This window comes from Equus caballus, chromosome 1 (genome assembly GCF_041296265.1).
Source record: "Equus caballus isolate H_3958 breed thoroughbred chromosome 1, TB-T2T, whole genome shotgun sequence".
NCBI classification, from domain to species: Eukaryota; Metazoa; Chordata; class Mammalia; order Perissodactyla; family Equidae; genus Equus; species Equus caballus.
Genome location: NC_091684.1, coordinates 18,857,935 through 18,874,591, shown reverse-complemented (window position 1 = coordinate 18,874,591; position 16,657 = coordinate 18,857,935). Strand labels below are relative to the sequence as shown.

The window sequence follows — 16,657 nt, the reverse complement described above, 5'->3', positions numbered from 1 at the left end:
AAATCATCCCACATTGGGACAGAGAGCTTCCTCATTCTTTTTCACAACACTGTGTGATTTTGATTAAAGACCCTCCCCTTTATGATCCAGCCAGGAAGTAAATACTGAACTGGATCTTTGTACCTGTTCTGCTAGTCCTTATGGGATTGAGAGGCTAATTAAACAAACTCACATCTGCCAGCCCGGTCTTTTTGTGTGTGTGTGTGAAGAAGATTCGCCCTGAGCTAACATCCGTTGCCGATCCTTCTCTTTTTTTTTTTGCTTGAGGAAGATTAGCCCTGAGCTAACGTCTGTGCCAGTCTTCCTCCACTGTGTACGTGGGATGCCTCCACAGCATGGCTGATGAGGGGAGTAGGTCCGCGCTGGGATCCGAACCTGTGAACCCAGGCCGTGGAAGCAGAGCACGCAGAACTTTAACCACTCAGCTACAGGGCTGGCCCCATGCCAGCCCGGTCTTTTACTTGAGGCAGGCTATAGAGGTTCAAAATTAGACATGAGAGAGGCAGGGGGGAAAAGGAAGAAAACTTGTCAGTCCAAAAGCACTTCCAAGTAGTGTGAGATGTCATACACAAGAGAAATACTCAAGCAGCACCATCGTGCTGTGTTCCTGCAGAATCAGCACCGAGGGCTACCTAAAATAGGGCCCTCTCAGAATTCAGTTCCCTTCCTAAAGATGAGGCTGTTCTTAATATCTCTGCAGCAGCCTTGCAGCCAGAATTGGCAAAATGGAAGTAATGGTACTTCCCTCGCAGGAGTCTCGAGGGCAGAATGAGGGTGAGAGGGAGATGATCCTCAGAAGGTGCCCCGCAGCCTCGCGGCTGTTGGGGGGCAGCCTCTAATCTCTTGGACTCTGGTTCAGGCAGAATGCATCTGTATGCAGTGGACTTGGGTGCACTTTTTTTTCCTGGTGCTTTCTGCCTGATATCTTCTGGATAATCTTTTCCTCCTTTTATTTGTCTCTCTGTGTGCTTAAAGCTGACCATTGGGGTTTGCTTCCCCAAAGTTAAGCTACAGATGGCGTTTCCCCAAGGCCAGCACCCCTCAGGAAGATGAATTCAATGGAAATGAACTGATCCCCAGTCTGTGATTCATATCTGTGGTCTGGGAAGAACTGGGTTTAACAAAAAGCTATTTCGGTTGGAAGGAAAAATTAATACTGACTGACTCAAATCCAGAAAGAGGAAGCAGATATTGAATTCGTTTTGAAAAATAAGAGTTCAATTTAGGGGCAAGATAGGTAAGGGAAATTTTTCTGATGTCCCTTTTGAGATAGTTACCAAGGATAAGATCCCATTTCATATTCAATTTTAAGGTATTTTTCATAACCGTGGAAAGTATTTTCTTTAAAGGGTGTATATCTTTATTCTCCTCTTGTGTTCCTTTTTTAAAAAACCCAGGTTAATTTTCCAAATTCTCTTCTGATAGAAGAGGAATCCTTTTCGTTTTCATGTAATTTATATCCAAGCCTGTTTTTCTGATAAAAGATGTTCGCTGACTGTTTTGCTCATCATTGAGGGTGGTCTGATGGCAGCTTAAAAAAATCACAGCTCGTTTATTACTCTGATGCTGTTGTTCAGTTTGCTTTAAAATAATCCATATTGCAAAAGATCGAAGTAGAATGTATCCGAAAGGGCTTTAGTGCATGAACTGTGACCTCCAGCCTGCCAGGCTTCATGTGACTCTTATTCGAGTCTTTGAGTGGCCTTAAATTAGCTGAAGACCTGCCAGGAGCCAATGAGAAAATGCAGGTGAGAGTTTTAACAAGATCCCAGCCCGTAGGAAGCATTGACAAATTGCGGTTATTACCTATAGTGTGGGTATGATTATGTCCCTCCGTCTACCTGGGAGGCATCAACTGAAGACCAAAGATTTTGTTTATCTATGAAAGATTGTGTGCAGATATTTTAACATGCACAGAGGACACTGTCAGTAGGGGTCATTGACAGGGGGATAATAAGGAAATAAATCCCACTCCTCCCAGCATGATGTGTCCTTGAACAGCACAAATGCTCACCTGGCTGATTTTCGTCTCCGCTGAGCTTTTATGGAGGCCTGGGAGGTGGCGGCCCTGTTGCCATGAGTCTCCCATCTAATTCTGTGACAGCCACAGAAGTCTCCTTTGTCCAGGAGAGGAGGCGGATGCTCTGGGAAGGGCAGCAACTCACTATCCCAGGTCACGTGGCAGATGTCTGGCCTCGAGTCCCTGGCTCTTTCGTGCTGCCTCTCTCAGGGGAAGAAGTGTGAGGAAAAACTGGCATCAACCCTCAAATCCAGATAGAAAACAAAGAGAGGGAACAGTCTGGAGAAGCTAGGAGAACAGATTCAAGATTTTTCTCTTTTAAAAATAAAATATCATGGAAGAAATTTGGCCTTAAGAAAGTGGAGGATAAAGTCGTGTTGAAGTTGAAAATAGCAATAAGAACCTGAAGGCCAACACACACAGCTGATCTGTAATGTGGATCAAGGTAGGAGGGGCAAGGGGAAGGAACAGGTCCTCTCAGAGATTCTGAGAAACTACAGCAGATAAGATTCAATGAAGGCTCAGTAAAATATCCTGGACCCACAGTTGTCAGGTAACAAGCTTAGTTTTCACTTTCGCTTTACTTCTTCCAACTTTTGAGGAGAGATTTGGGAGGATGGCAGACGAATCTTTCTAAAAAATATTCAAGGGCGCTCTCGAACGCTGACATGAAGTCTAAGGCCTAGGTGATGGTCCCACTTTGCTGACCATTGGCTGGGTGACCTTGGACAACCCCCTGCCTCTCTGTGCACCTCCGTTTCCATATCTGCAAAATGAGAGGATAAGGCTCCATTCATTCATGTAACAATTTTTTTGTAAACCCAATTGCCCTGACTGGAACCTCTCATAGAATATTTAATAAGAATGGCAAGAGTGGACGTGTTTGCCTTGTTCCTGACCTTAGGGGAGAATCATTCAGTCTTTTATCATTAAGTATGATATTAGTTGTGGGTTTTTCATAGATGCTCTTTTCGGTTGAGTTTGTTCTGTTGTAATCCTAGTTTATGTAGCATTTTTATCTTAACAGTGTTGGATTTTGTCATATGTTTTTTCTGTATCAATTGAGTTGATCATATGTTTTTGTCCTTTATTCTGTTAATATGATATATTATATTAATTGATTTTTGGATGTTAAACCAACCTTGCGTTCCTAGGATCAGTCGCACCAGGTCATGGTGTACAATCCTATTTATGGATTACTGGATTTGGCTTGCTAATATTTTGTTAAGGATTTTTGCATCTATCTTCATAAGAGATATTGGTCTGTAGTTTATAAAAGATATTTATTGAGCAACTGATGTGCCAGATGTTGTTCTAAGTATGGGGGATTCAGTGATTTTTCAGAACAGATAAAAACTCTCCTCTCTTGGAGCTTACATTTGGGTGGGTGACTAGCAAGCCTGTTCCACACTCGCATTTGGCATTTTTTTCTCTGACCTCACGATGATGCGCATGTTCCAGCCTCACTACCTACATGCCAGACTTTTGGTAAACTGGACAGTCCGTGTCTGGAGATGGGAAGAGGCCTGCTTTCTTTTTTAAATTGCTGTTTCTGTTTTTTCCCTTTTAGTGTAAATGTTAATTGAATTATAACATCCACAGAGAAAAGTGTCCCACACTTAGAATTTTCACTGACACACCCATGTAACCAGCACCCATACCAAGAAATAAAATATGACCAGCATCTGAGACAGTCCTTATGTCCCTTCCAGTCCCTAACTCTCCCACCACAGAGAAAACCACCTCCTGACTTCTAATACCAAGTATTAGTTTTCTTGTATGTGAGTTCTTTTGCTCAATATTATATTTGTGAGATTCATTCATGTGACTTCATGTTGTCATGGTTTCTTCATTATCGTTGCCTTGTATCGCATTGTATGAATGTTCAATAACTTATCCATTCTACTGTAAGTGGACAATTGGATTATTTCCTTTTGGGGCTAATATTTAACAGTCCTGCTGTGCACGTCTGTGGATCTTTCTTTTGGTAAAGGTGTGTGCTCTACTTTGGGAAATATACCCAGGAATGGAATTGTTCTGTCCTAGGATATGTTTAAGTTTGGTTTTCGTTGATTCTGCCAGTTTTCCACAATGGATGTACAAAACAGGTGCCCACCTGTAATCTGTGATAATTCCAGGTGCTGAACATGGTTCCCAGTACATTGTAGCCCTTCTGGTGAGTGCCTGCTCGTATCACATTGCAATTTGAATTTGTATTTCTCTAGCATCTAATGAAATGAAGCAGGAGATCCTGTTCCTTTTATCTTTGACAATTCAACAGAGCCATCTGTTCACCCCAGGTCATCTCTTCACAGGTATTGCAGCTTTCTTGGGCACCCCTTTCATGCTAGTAGTAAAATCAAGACGCCATTACTGTCCAAATGTCCCCCACAGCCCCTGACTGGCTTTCTGTTTCCCCAGTAAGAAGAAGAAAAATGGCCCAGAGAGATCCATCACGACCAACCGCAACCGAGAGCCTACATATCAGTATAACATGAACTTTGAGAAGGTGGGCAAATGCGTCATAATAAACAACAAGAACTTCGACAGAGGTACAGGTAGGTGTTGTGGGCATGGGCTTGCCTTTCCTGGTCCCCTCCAGTTGCTTCAGCTTGTCTTTAGACTTGTGGCAGACGTTCGTCAGAAACATGCTGAGCCGATCTGCTGTGGCAGACAGCCCCTCCGCAGATGGTATTCGCGTGACCAGGAGAGAGGGAAGCCGGGAACTTGGAAACTTTCAATCTAAGGTCCCACAAGGTGCATTAGCTGATGTGGGACTTGGACCAAAGGACTAAGAATCATTGGGAGCTGTTTGACCTTGACTGGAGCTCAGAGCTCCCCTGATGAGGCTCACATTTGCGGGTTGGCCCAGTTACTCTCTTTCCTTTGATTTTGCTTCTTATTTCTCTTGCTCATTTAAATTGTGACCTTGGCAGCATTGTTTACACCAGAGCACCTGGCTGGATGATGTCAGCACACAGGGCTCAGCCAGGGATTGCACATTGTGGACTTGATGCTTGATTCCCACAGGAATGGGCGTCCGAAACGGAACAGACAAAGATGCTGAGGCCCTTTTCAAGTGCTTCCGAAACCTGGGTTTCGACGTGGTCGTCTATAACGACTGCTCTTGTGCCAAGATGAAAAGTCTGCTGAAACAAGGTGCACACCTACCCTTCCTCCCTCTGTCTTCTTCCTGCCGCCGAGAGGGGCAGGGCCCAGCCGGTCTCGGAGGATGCCTTCACAGGACAGAGGGATCTCAGTGTGGGAAGCCTTCCTTTCCTCCTGGCCACTCCATACCTGTCTCTGGGGTAGGCAGGTCTCTTTCAGGAAACTTAGATCTCTCCCTAAAAAGACGCAATCAGTTTACATTACAGCAAGAGAAATAGGTTCTGTATCTACAGAACAGTCTCGGTTTCAAAAAGCTAATTCCTAAGGAGGTGACAAATCTGTCTTTCTGTCCAGAGCAAAGTTTAAGGGTAAACTTTTCCCTGGTGGCAGATAGAGAACAATCACCCCCATATGCTTCAAACTACCTTATTTTTTATACAGCACTCACACAAAATTATTTCATTAGATCTTTAACACAACCCCTGCAGTGTTGGCCACCGGAATGTTATCATGCCCCTTTTATGATTGTAGGGACAGAGCTGTAGAGAGGATAAGGGACGTATTGAAGGTACAGAACCAAACTCAAGCCTCAGTCTTTCGACTCTGGAACAACGGCATTCTCTGTTACACCACACTGTCTAATGGATGCCCGTGGGGTGTTCTGGCATTTAGGGCGAGTGTTTGAAAGTGATGCCTCACTAACTCATTAGACACTGAGCCCCAGGCAGCGGACAGGCCCACAGTTGAAATCACTGCTGCTTTTCTTGGTTACACAGCTAAACACAAAAAAGATCCCACCCTCTTTTGTAACACCCTGTCTTAAATACCCTCTCTTATATTTTTAAAAACTAGGCATCTTTTCCTAATTTCTTGAAACATGAATCTTCTGTACCGTGGTAGACCTCATGGTAGAGGAGACTGGAGCCAGGAGTGTGTGTTTGGGGTCTAATCCAAGTTCAAACTGCTGGGCGGCCTGGACAAGGCAAGTGTGCCTTCCTGAGTCTTCGCTTCCTGAAATGCGGATCGTGATACCAGCACCTCCTGTTTCTTAGGATTGCAGTGAGGATTAGCCGAGAGAAAGTTCGTGATCATGCTTTGAGAAGTGGAACAGCCTATACAGATGGCACAATTTTAGTTTCTGTTCTTATGAAAAGCATGTCATTCCACCCGAGCCCAGAGCATGTCACGATCACGGAATTTTCATTTACTGTCCTATCAAAATAGCAAAGCGGTTGGTTTTTGTTTTTTTTTACTGTACTTGTAGTAGGTTCCAGTGAGGGCAAAACTCCCATTTTCCACCTCTGTTTTAATTCATCTGATCTTAAGATAAGCTAAGGGGGAGAAAGAATTCCATCGCCTTGTACCTCTGTTGTCAAACTGATACAGAATCACTGTGCAGATCGATGCACAGGTCCAGCCGCGATGGAAATGGGAGAGGCCACACCTGGTCTGCTGGGAACTGAGGCGGTGGCAGGGCTGTAAGGCTCCGACAGGTCGTTCTGCCTTTGAGCAAAATTATGGGACCTCTTCAAGATTCCATTTTTTATCAGTGAAATGAAGATTAATGAGGCCTCCTTCAAGGGGCTCTTGTAAGGATTACATAAAATAACTCATGCAAAGTACCTAGGCCACTGCACATCATGGGTACTCAAGAAATTCTAAACCTTGTTCTTCCCCCATTGTTGATCACAGAGAAGAAAGCATAGGTTAAATTAGTTAGCTATCTGGCTAGTTAGTTAGACTTGTAGAACCTTAGATGAGTTCGAGCTGTGCCAACCGGTTACGTAGTTTACAATTCCTCCCTGTATCCTAAATTGACAGCCAATCTAGCATTTTTATTTTATATTCTTTCCTTTCCTGAAATTTTTATTTTTTACTTTTTAAATTGTGGTAAAATACACATAACATAAAACTTGCCATTTTACCCCTATTTAAGTGTACAGTTCAGTGGCGTTCAGATTATTAGGTAAGCATCATCACCATCCATCTCCAGAATTCTTTTCATCTTTCAAAACTGAAACTCTGTCTCCATTAAACACTAACTACCCACGGCCCCCTCCCCCGGCGCCTGGCAGCCACCATTCTACTTTCTGCCTCTGAACGTGACTCCCCTAGGTACCTCCTAAGTGGAATCGTAAAGTAGTTTTCCTTTAGTGACTGGCTCATTTCACTTAGCGTGACTTATTTTCTTTAACAAATACTCGCATGATATTTATTATGTGGCTTGCTTTGCAAATATTCACTCATTGAGTAGGTACGATCGTGTCCATTTTACAGACAAGGAAACCAAGACACAAAAGTAACTTGCCCCGTGTCACAAACCTAACGAACAGAGGCCACAGCCTCTGGCCCCCCAGTATGCTGCCTCTCAGTGGCTGCCTGAACCCCTCTCGCACTTGGGGCTCACGTCGTCATGAGGCAGCCCCATTCTGGTTTCAGACTGAGTGAGAATTCTAGAATTCTTGCTCTCTCTAACTTCTCTCCACGGGTCCTCCTTCTCTCCAAAGAAGTGCTCTTTCCTCTGAGTGCCTCTCTAAGTCAGTGGCAGCTGCCAGCCTGGAAGAGAATATTGCATCTGAGGTCCCACAGGACTTATGTTTTAACTTTTCAATGTTCAAATCACTTGCTTGCAGCTTCTGAAGAGGACCACCGAAATTCAGCCTGCTTCGCCTGCATCTTATTAAGCCACGGAGAAGAAAATTTAATTTATGGAACAGATGGCATGACACCAATAAAGGACTTGACAGGCCATTTTAGGGGAGATAGATGTAAAACCCTTTTAGAGAAACCCAAACTCTTCTTCATTCAGGTAATCACTTTTCACAGCCAGTACAATTGGAAATGGGAAAAGATTAGAGAGTGACTCAGATTGTCTCATTTTTGCACATGTATGTGCTATTTCACTTGGGGTATGCACATTTGGGTTTTGTTTTGCTCCCTCTAAATGCTTGGCATCTGTGTTGACATCAGATCACAAATTATGAGGGTTTCTTCAAGACATTGCACTACTTTTATTTGCTTTGCTTATTAATTCGACACATTCACTCATCACATTATCAGTGAGCTACTAGTTCTTGCCAAGCACAGTTCTAGGCACTGGGATCCAGTGGTGAACAGCACACACGTTTCCATTCCTGACTCCATGGAGTGATCTCTGCTTTGATATTCAGGCTTGCCGAGGGACAGAGCTTGATGACGGGATCCAGGCCGACTCGGGGCCTATCAATGACGACACAGATGCTAATCCTCGATATAAGGTCCCAGTTGAAGCCGACTTTCTCTTCGCCTATTCCACAGTTCCAGGTATCAAGTCTGCTGACCAGACCATGGCCATTCCACCATCAAAATGCAGGCCTGGGGCTGTATTAGTTTCCTATTGCTGTAGTGATCAATTACCACAAACATAGTGGCCTGAAACACACAAATGTATTATCCTGCAGTTCTGGAGGTCAGAATTCCAGAACGGATTGACAGGGTTACGTTCCTTCTGGAGACATAGCGGGGAACAATCTGTGGCCTTGCTTTCTCCAGCATGTTACAACCTCCTGCCTTCTTTAGCTTAGGACCCCTTTCCACTGTCTTCACAAACAGCAACCCACCTCTCTCTGACCCTTCTTCCATCCTCCCTTCACTTTCTCTCACCACAGCTGGGACACGTTCTCTTCTTTTAAGGACTCCTATGATTACATTGGGGCCCCCCCCCAGATAATCCCAGATAATCTCCCGTCTCATTTCCATCTCATTAATCACATCTGCAAAGTCCTCTCCATCATGTCAGGTAACGTGTTCTCAGGTTTCAGGGTTAGGGCACGGAGATCTCTGGGAGCCACTATTCTGCATATCTCAGGGAAGTATTCACTTTTTTCTCCAAGAAAGCTGAATTCTCTCATTCATTATTACTATTATTATTGGTTAATTATAAGAACAAACATTTCTATAGCACTTTAAAATATATAGTGTTTTTCATACCCTTTACCTTATGTCATCCTTATAATAATTGTGTAGGTGGTTAGGAAAGGTGTTACTGTGGTCCTAATTTTACAGATGAAAACTAGAGTTTGAGTGAGCTTAAGTGATGTGCCCAAGGTCACGTAGAGAGTTCAGTACACGATAGAGCTGTAGCTCGGGCGAGGACCCCTTCACACCGCAACATGTAAACAGGAACCAGAAAATGCCAGTAATGAGCTAGCCTACTCATTATTTACCAAGCTCTGCATTTGCCTGAGTCAGTTCAGTGGGAGTCCTTCCTTTGTTTTGGGTAAAAACTATCAAGTTAGAATTCTCCGAGCTGTAGTCGTTTGTCACGTGCTCAATACAAAGGAACTGGGTACAATAAATAGGTTGGTGTGTTTGGAAAACCAGCCCTAGCAGGATGTGCAGGTGAGATTCTGTGAGGATAACTTTACAAGTTTTAGGGGTCATGTAAGAGAATAGTTTGGTCTTCCTGCTCGTGAGAGGGAGGCGTGTGATGGGGGCATCTCTCTGTGTAAACAAACCTGGTGGCGGAGTTGTAGATGCTCCTCATGAGGTCTGGGGGAACTCAAGGAGGAAGGGTGGACTCTTCCAGGGAGGCAGGCGACAGAGGATTTCCTAGAAAAGAGCTGAATCTTGGAAAATCAACAGGGGGAAGGGTGAGGTGGCTTACCAGACAGCGTGCCACGGGGTGGGATAGCCCAAAGCTTTGGTCAGACTCAGGGTTGGACCACGGGGTCTGTTATTCTGCTTGGGTTGCTGTAACAAAATTCCACAGACTGAACGGCTTAAACCACAAAAGTTTATTTCTCACCGTTCTGCGAGGTTCGAGATCAAGGTGCCGGCCAGCTTGGTTTCTGATGAGGGCTGTCTTCCTGGCTTATAGACAGCTGTCTTCTCACTGTGTCCTCACGTGGCAGAGAGACTGAGAGAGACCATAGCACGGGGTGTGGCAGGGCATTGGCAAGGTTAAAACCTGGACAGGTGGGCAAGGGGCCGCCTTGTAGTGGGCCCTGTGTGCTGTGCTGGGTAGACGGAACTTCAGCCTGATAAAGGAGCACGAGGGAACTGTTCTAGGCAGGAGAGCCTCAGGATGAGATTTGGATTTCAAAATGGTTACCTCGGAGCCCTGTAGGACAGGGGTTAGGGGACACAAACCTGAGGGCAGTAATGAAATGGGTCCATCCTGACCAGCTTATTGTATTAGATGAGATAACTTCTCTGACCTCCCCTCTACAAATGGAACCCATTGTCAGACTGCTAACACCATAGAGCTCGAATCCTCATGCTGATAGTCACCAGTACTCTGTGCTGCAGGAAAGAATTCTAAGTGCACCTCAATCATTTTACACAAATAGGTTATTTCTGTTTAATGTCCATTTATTCAATAGCTGATTGTTATAAATGATAAAGATGATGACTCCATTCTCCTCAAACTGGTATGACCAATTGGCAGTAGGAGGAAGATGCACAGCTCATCACATAAACCAAGCACAGCTTTATTTTGTTTCCTACTGTCCTTTTAAATTGGGGAGGATGAGGGTGGTGGAATCTTCCCTTCCCCTGGATGAAAACTTCAGCAGGTGCATAGCTTTGCCGTTCGTGCGAAGATATTAGACAATATTGTGGTCACCTTTTAAAGTCACAACAATCGCAGCACTGAAACCAGAATGTCCAGTATGAGTAACAAATCCTGAGCCTGACTTGGCTTTAAATTCCTCTCAATTCAAGATCAGCCCTCCTAGAGGGCTAAGGTGCTGAGAGGACCTTGAGCCTTCAGCTTTCTCATCTCCTCCTCCACTTGCCAGATCCCTTTTTAGATTCTCTGGCATCAAAGTTGAGAGGGAAGTAGAGAGGGAGGGAGGCAAGTTAAGGGTAAAGCCTGGGTCCCAGGGTCGCCTGGTTTCTCGTGCTCTGGATCAGTCGGATGATTAAAGCTGGCCGCTTCCCTCTTGGGCACTTTCATGATTCCTGGTTCCCTGGGCCCTGTTCCTCCTTGGGCCTTGGATTTGCATCTCTATGCCTGATTGTGTATTGTGATTTCTTCCTCAACTCCTGGACATCCTCCAAGCTACATGTCGAGCCTCTATCTGTTAAGGTCTTCTTGCCCCTTCAAGAAGTTCCTCTGGACAGGATTCAGGGCAAACCAAGAGCCAGCTTCCTCTGCCATAGACCATGTGTGGTCCTGGAGGCACAAACCCCTTGCCCTTACAGTGCTGGTGCTCCCAGGGCAGCAGGCTCTCCTTAAGGCAGTTGGTAATTCAGCCGCCTCTCACCTCTGGATTTCTTCAAGAGAAGCCAGGCTGTAGTTCCATGTCCCCTAACAGTAGGAACACATCTCAAGATTCTCTGAGGTCTCCTGCAAATTCCCCTCTTGAGGCTTGGATTAGAAAGTTGCATGACCCCAAAGTGTGGTGAGAAGTTGCAGAGTTATGGAGCAGTTCTCCAGCATTTCCTTTGGAAAACTCTATATGCAACTTGTCTCACACTCACTTAGGTATCTAATACGTATCCATGCTGAAATACCAAAGCATTTGTTGAGCATTTCCCGCAACCCTCTAAATCTAAGCTGTTTGCTCTCTGAGCACAGCAGCCTGATTCTCATTAGGGACTTGCATGCAGAGTAGGGTGAAATAATTTCAGAAAAGCAGGCGTGAAGCTCCCAGACATGGAGAGCTCATTCTGGGTGGTGATGGAGTAGCGGCCAGCTCGGCTGATTTGATCTTCTTTCTCTCCTGTTGAAGGCTATTACTCATGGAGGAACCCAGGGAGTGGCTCCTGGTTTGTTCAGGCGCTCTGCTCCATCCTGAACGAGCACGGGAAAAGTCTGGAGATCATACAGATCCTCACCAGGGTGAACCACAGGGTGGCCAGACACTTTGAGTCTCACTCGGATGACCCGCGCTTCCACCAGAAGAAGCAGATCCCCTGTGTCGTCTCCATGCTCACCAAGGAACTCTACTTCTGAGAAGAACCATGCCAGGGGTGCACTCTAGCTGAGAAGCGACAGATCACTTGTTAATGAATCAATTTTTTTTTGACACTCACTCTTGAAATATCCAGAAATTCTAAAGGATTTTAATTTCAGGAAAGTTTATTGATTCAACAGGAAAGAAACTTTCTGGTGCTGTCTTATGTTCTCTGAATTTTCAGAGGCTTTTTTTTTTTTTTTTTTACAATTCATTTGTTGACTTTGGTTATTCATTTGGTGACTTTGTAATTTCCTCTTAAGGTTAATTTTCTGTTCCTATTTCTTTCTCCTTGTTGTACACAGTACATACAACAGAAAATGATTTTTCATTGGCGTAGGGCGGATTCTCATGCAAAAATTCCCAGCTAAGTTAGAGGGGAAAAGAATTTAATGATTCTAATATGTTTCAGTCAGGATCCAGTCAGGAAAATGGAAACCATCCTAGGTGTTTCAGTAGAGGGAATTTAATAGAGGAAATTGATGTACTTAGATGATAAAGGAAAAGCCAAACAAAAGGAAGTGGTTACCACCTAGGGCTCTGAATGGATGTAGTTCCGTGAGTCCAGAAGCTGGAGTTGTCCACAAGAGCTGGAACCAGGGTGGGGGCTACCTGGTGGGAGCTAGGACCACCAAAGAGTTGTAGCAAATGGAGCCATGGCAGGCACAAATCCCCTGCCTGAGATGAGGCAATGCCGGTGAGTCAGACGTGGAGAAGGACCCTCCTCTTCACCTCTCCTCCTGCCCTCGAGTCTTCCTCCAGCACCAAACCGTTCCAGCCCTACCAGGAAGCCAGTGGCAAGGGCCCTGGGAAATGTGATTTCCTGCAATACAGAGGAGAGCAAGGGATAACGACACAGGGGAAGAATAAGAAACGGATATAAGCCTAGCCCTTAATGTGAATATAAGTGATCATATTCCCTGATGTTCAGCAATGCCTCCATTCAATCATTTATTCCTCGAGTTGTCAGATAATCTGTGTATTGCCACTCTGTGCAAAATAATCTGTTGTAGCTTTCAAATATACCTGGAACTTTTTAGATTATTCCAAGCCTTTTTCTGAGTAAATTTTTTGTTGCCTCTAATTCTCTAAGTGGGGTAAAATTCATGGTAAAGATTTTTGCACTTTGTTTTCAAGGTGATGTTGTTTTTGAATTCTTGATAAATTACTGTTTTATTCTGCCTAATAACTGGTTAACAAACAAATGTTTATATTTATTGATTAAAACGTGGTGGCTTAATTCCTAACCTGCTCAGTTTTCTTTCCTTTTGAAGTGTTTTTGGCAGTGGGGAATTGAGAAAACAGGATGAGAATGGACCCTGCTGATTGACATCAACATAAAATATGATTCATGTTTCTTTTGAAGCTGGAACACTAATAAAACAATAAGTAAATAATCACTTAGGAAGCTGAAATTCTTTACATGATGGGTTAACCAACTGATAAAGCTGTTTGTGGTGGGCTGCCATCTATTAATTTGGCAACAAAATCAGATGGCGTGGAAGTATCATCTTTCAGTAAGAAAATTAATTTAGGGCCAGTTTATTAGACTTGTTCCTGGTTTCCTGCCATCTAAAACACACCAAATGTTCAAAATTTAAGTGGAGATCATGAATCAAGAATCAACAAACATCTACCCTACTATTCCCAGAATTCACAGGCTGTTCTTTGGAAAATTAAAGGTCCCTATGATAGAAATAAATGTGTCCAACTGCAGTATAATTTGAAGTAAAAATCAAAGCACTCTAGTTTTTTGTCTTATAAACTTCTTGAAAGAGAGAGAAATGATCCCCCGTGTCAGGGTTAATTTTTTTAATTCTCTGAGCAGTTATAGGTATTAAGCTTACAAATAATGAGTATTAATTACCTCCTGTCCCTTAGACCGGAGATATAAATCACTGTTAGGAAAGAGCCTTCATCCTTGACTACTTCACTGGGCAGGCACTCTTGTTTACCAAGATCAGAAATCCTGTTGCAGGTTGGGTATGCGTTCAGTCACACCTCCATTCTTAAACTTTCTGATATTTTTTAAAGTCGGAGATTCCAACTGTGTTACCCTAACAGAGAACTCAATTCTGGTGAATGTACATTCCCAGCTGTCACTGTTACTTGGAACCCAAGCTGCCCCTTGCAGGAGCAACAGGCGGCGCACTGCCACTGTCATCTGAGGAAGACAGTGCAGGTCTCCGTGTCCTCGCCAGCATAATGGGCTCAAATCTGGGTTTCTCTGTGTTTCTTCTCAAGGTATCACTAGCCTATTTTAAGTGTTATCTGTTAATACATTCACAGCTTTAGGCTCAGCCCTGAGCTTTTTCTCTGAACAAATTTCCATAAACCATCATAAGCCTATTATGTTTATGAATTTTCAAAATAGGTCTCAAAAGAAAGTGCTGGGGTTCAGTGTGTTCACAGGGTTTAGAACCTCAAGGAAACCTCTGTGAGAAAAAAAAGGGTTCCCACCGAAAGGGCGTAGACCCTGGTTGATGAATCCTTTGTTTTGCCCAGTCTCGCAGTGCATCACCTGAAATCTGTTGTGACCAGCTACTCTGGTGTCCAAGGACTGACTGCCTTTTGGCTTCCAGGGAGCACAGCTCTCCGTCTAGCTTTTCATCTTTCAGGCCTTTTTCCAGCAAACATCTGGCCAGGTGAACAGCTGCGGTGGTCACCAGTTTATAGCAGTAATTCATCTGTGTCATTAGGCAGAGAGACAATAGCAGTAGCCCAGATACCACTGAATTTCTGAAGGAATGGCATCTTTAAGGATTCTTTAAAGAAATGCGGATCAAGAGGTTCTTTCACACTGTTTGCCTTGTAAATATTTTAGTATCTTGCAAGAGCAAGTGTGTGCACGGTGACATGACATCAGCATCCCCTGGGAGCTTGTCAAAAATGCAGAATCTCGGGCTCCACCCAGACCTACTCAACAAGAATCTGCATTTTAACCAGATCCCCAGGGGATCCATGTGCACATTTCAGTTTGAGAAGCTGAGTTTTGAGGGCACGGACCACTTGTTTACACATTTTTACTCCCCCCTCTGCAGTGAACATGGAGCTGATAGTATAGTATATGCCTTAAAAGAGCTAGAGAAACAGCATATATACTTTGGAGCTTTCATGGAAGACGTTTTTAAGCATTTCTTAACCTTCAGCAAAATTCTTTTGTAAAACTACGTGATGCCCTTAATTTACATGGTACACTTTCTACACCCTTCTCCATCTTAAATGAGCCTTCTGCTGAGTGATACAGTAGAATTGTTTATGTTCTCAAAGTGTCTGTGAATGTGAATTGCAGCCTTTAAAATGCCTTTACAAACAGAACGGGATTAAGGGAGTCATTCCTTGCATGTTTATGTTGGCAACAGGAGCTGTTGTCCATTGAAGCCACAGAGCTTGTCTCTTCCCATCTGTCCTTGGAGCCCAGTAGACACCAAGAGAATTATTATCTCTCCCTGCCAGTGTGCCCACAGGCCATAGATCACCCTTTTGAAAGACCTCAGGGCTTTGTTTTGGATCAGACGACAAGTAATTCTTTTTGCTTCATAAATCATTAGCACAAACACACCAAGAACACATTTAGAAGGCCCCAGCTAACCACACTACTGATGTGGCCATGGAAACTCCATTAGTTTTCAGGTTCATACACGAGTAGCCCTCCAAAAGTACACGATCAACATTTGAAAACACAAAAGCCAAATATGATGAGTTGGCTTTGGCGTGGCTTTGGTTTATATGGCAGTATAAATATTTGTGACACTACAACTTTCTAATAAATTTGTTTTCAGCCTATAAAGCCAAACTGTGCCAAAGGATTTAAATTTGGAAGGCACATGGGATTATGGCTGCAGATATACAAGGCTGAGCATTTTCTTGAGCTTTGATGGTCTGATTTAGGTAGACGGCAGAAGGTTCAGGAAGGATTTGGGAAAGAGGGGGAAGTGTAAACAGTCTGATAGGTTTGGTCTAAATTGCTAGTTCCAGCTTAAGTTGTTTAAGGCATATCTCCATCAGCACAGCATCAAACTTTTTTTCAGGATCCAGGATTAGCAGAAGTGTTTAAACCATTAGTACTTAGAAATTTGGCTCTGAGTTCCTTCTGAGTTCTGATCCCAGCCCTGCCATTTGATCATTTAATACTCATGTAACCTTAGGCAATCCTTCAGTTTCCTCACCTACACATGAGGACAGTGACGTTTTGAAGATTAAATGAGATCATGTATGTGAAGCTCTTAGCACAATGCCTGGCATGAAACACTCAATAAAAGATAGGTATCAAAGATGATGATGATGATGGTGATGGTGATGGTGGTGATGGTGGTGATCACGACAGCGATGACGTGAAGCTCATGGAAAGGCAACAATAGCAGATGCTCCACTGGACCCTGCATTCACTCCTTCTGCCTCAAGGACTATTTCCTTGATCACGTCTTCGTCTATGCTTTTCAAAGTGAGGTCTCTCAGAAGTAAAGGATTACACCGAAGATTGATTTATGCAACAAATATTTAAAGAGTCCTACTAAATGCCAGTTGTTGTGTTACGTTAAGCGTGGGACAACAAAGATGACCAAGAAATGATGCTTCCCCGGAGGAG

The 16,657-nt window shown here is 43.9% G+C and overlaps 1 protein-coding gene across 5 annotated transcripts in view; it reads left to right on the top strand.

Annotated features, from left to right (window-relative positions):
• Positions 1-13,316, top strand: part of CASP7 (caspase 7) — a 32,790-nt gene extending 19,474 nt beyond the window's left edge. For all 5 annotated transcript variants that reach the window (XM_014733326.3, XM_014733325.3, XM_070260625.1 and 2 more), the window contains 5 exons: positions 4,442-4,578; positions 5,051-5,179; positions 7,762-7,937; positions 8,299-8,431; positions 11,845-13,316. In XM_014733326.3, coding sequence (XP_014588812.1) covers positions 4,442-4,578; positions 5,051-5,179; positions 7,762-7,937; positions 8,299-8,431; positions 11,845-12,068 — 799 coding nt within the window. In that variant the 3' untranslated portion in view covers positions 12,069-13,316. The remainder of the gene's footprint in view (positions 1-4,441; positions 4,579-5,050; positions 5,180-7,761; positions 7,938-8,298; positions 8,432-11,844) is intronic.
• Positions 13,317-16,657: the final 3,341 nt, after the last annotated feature.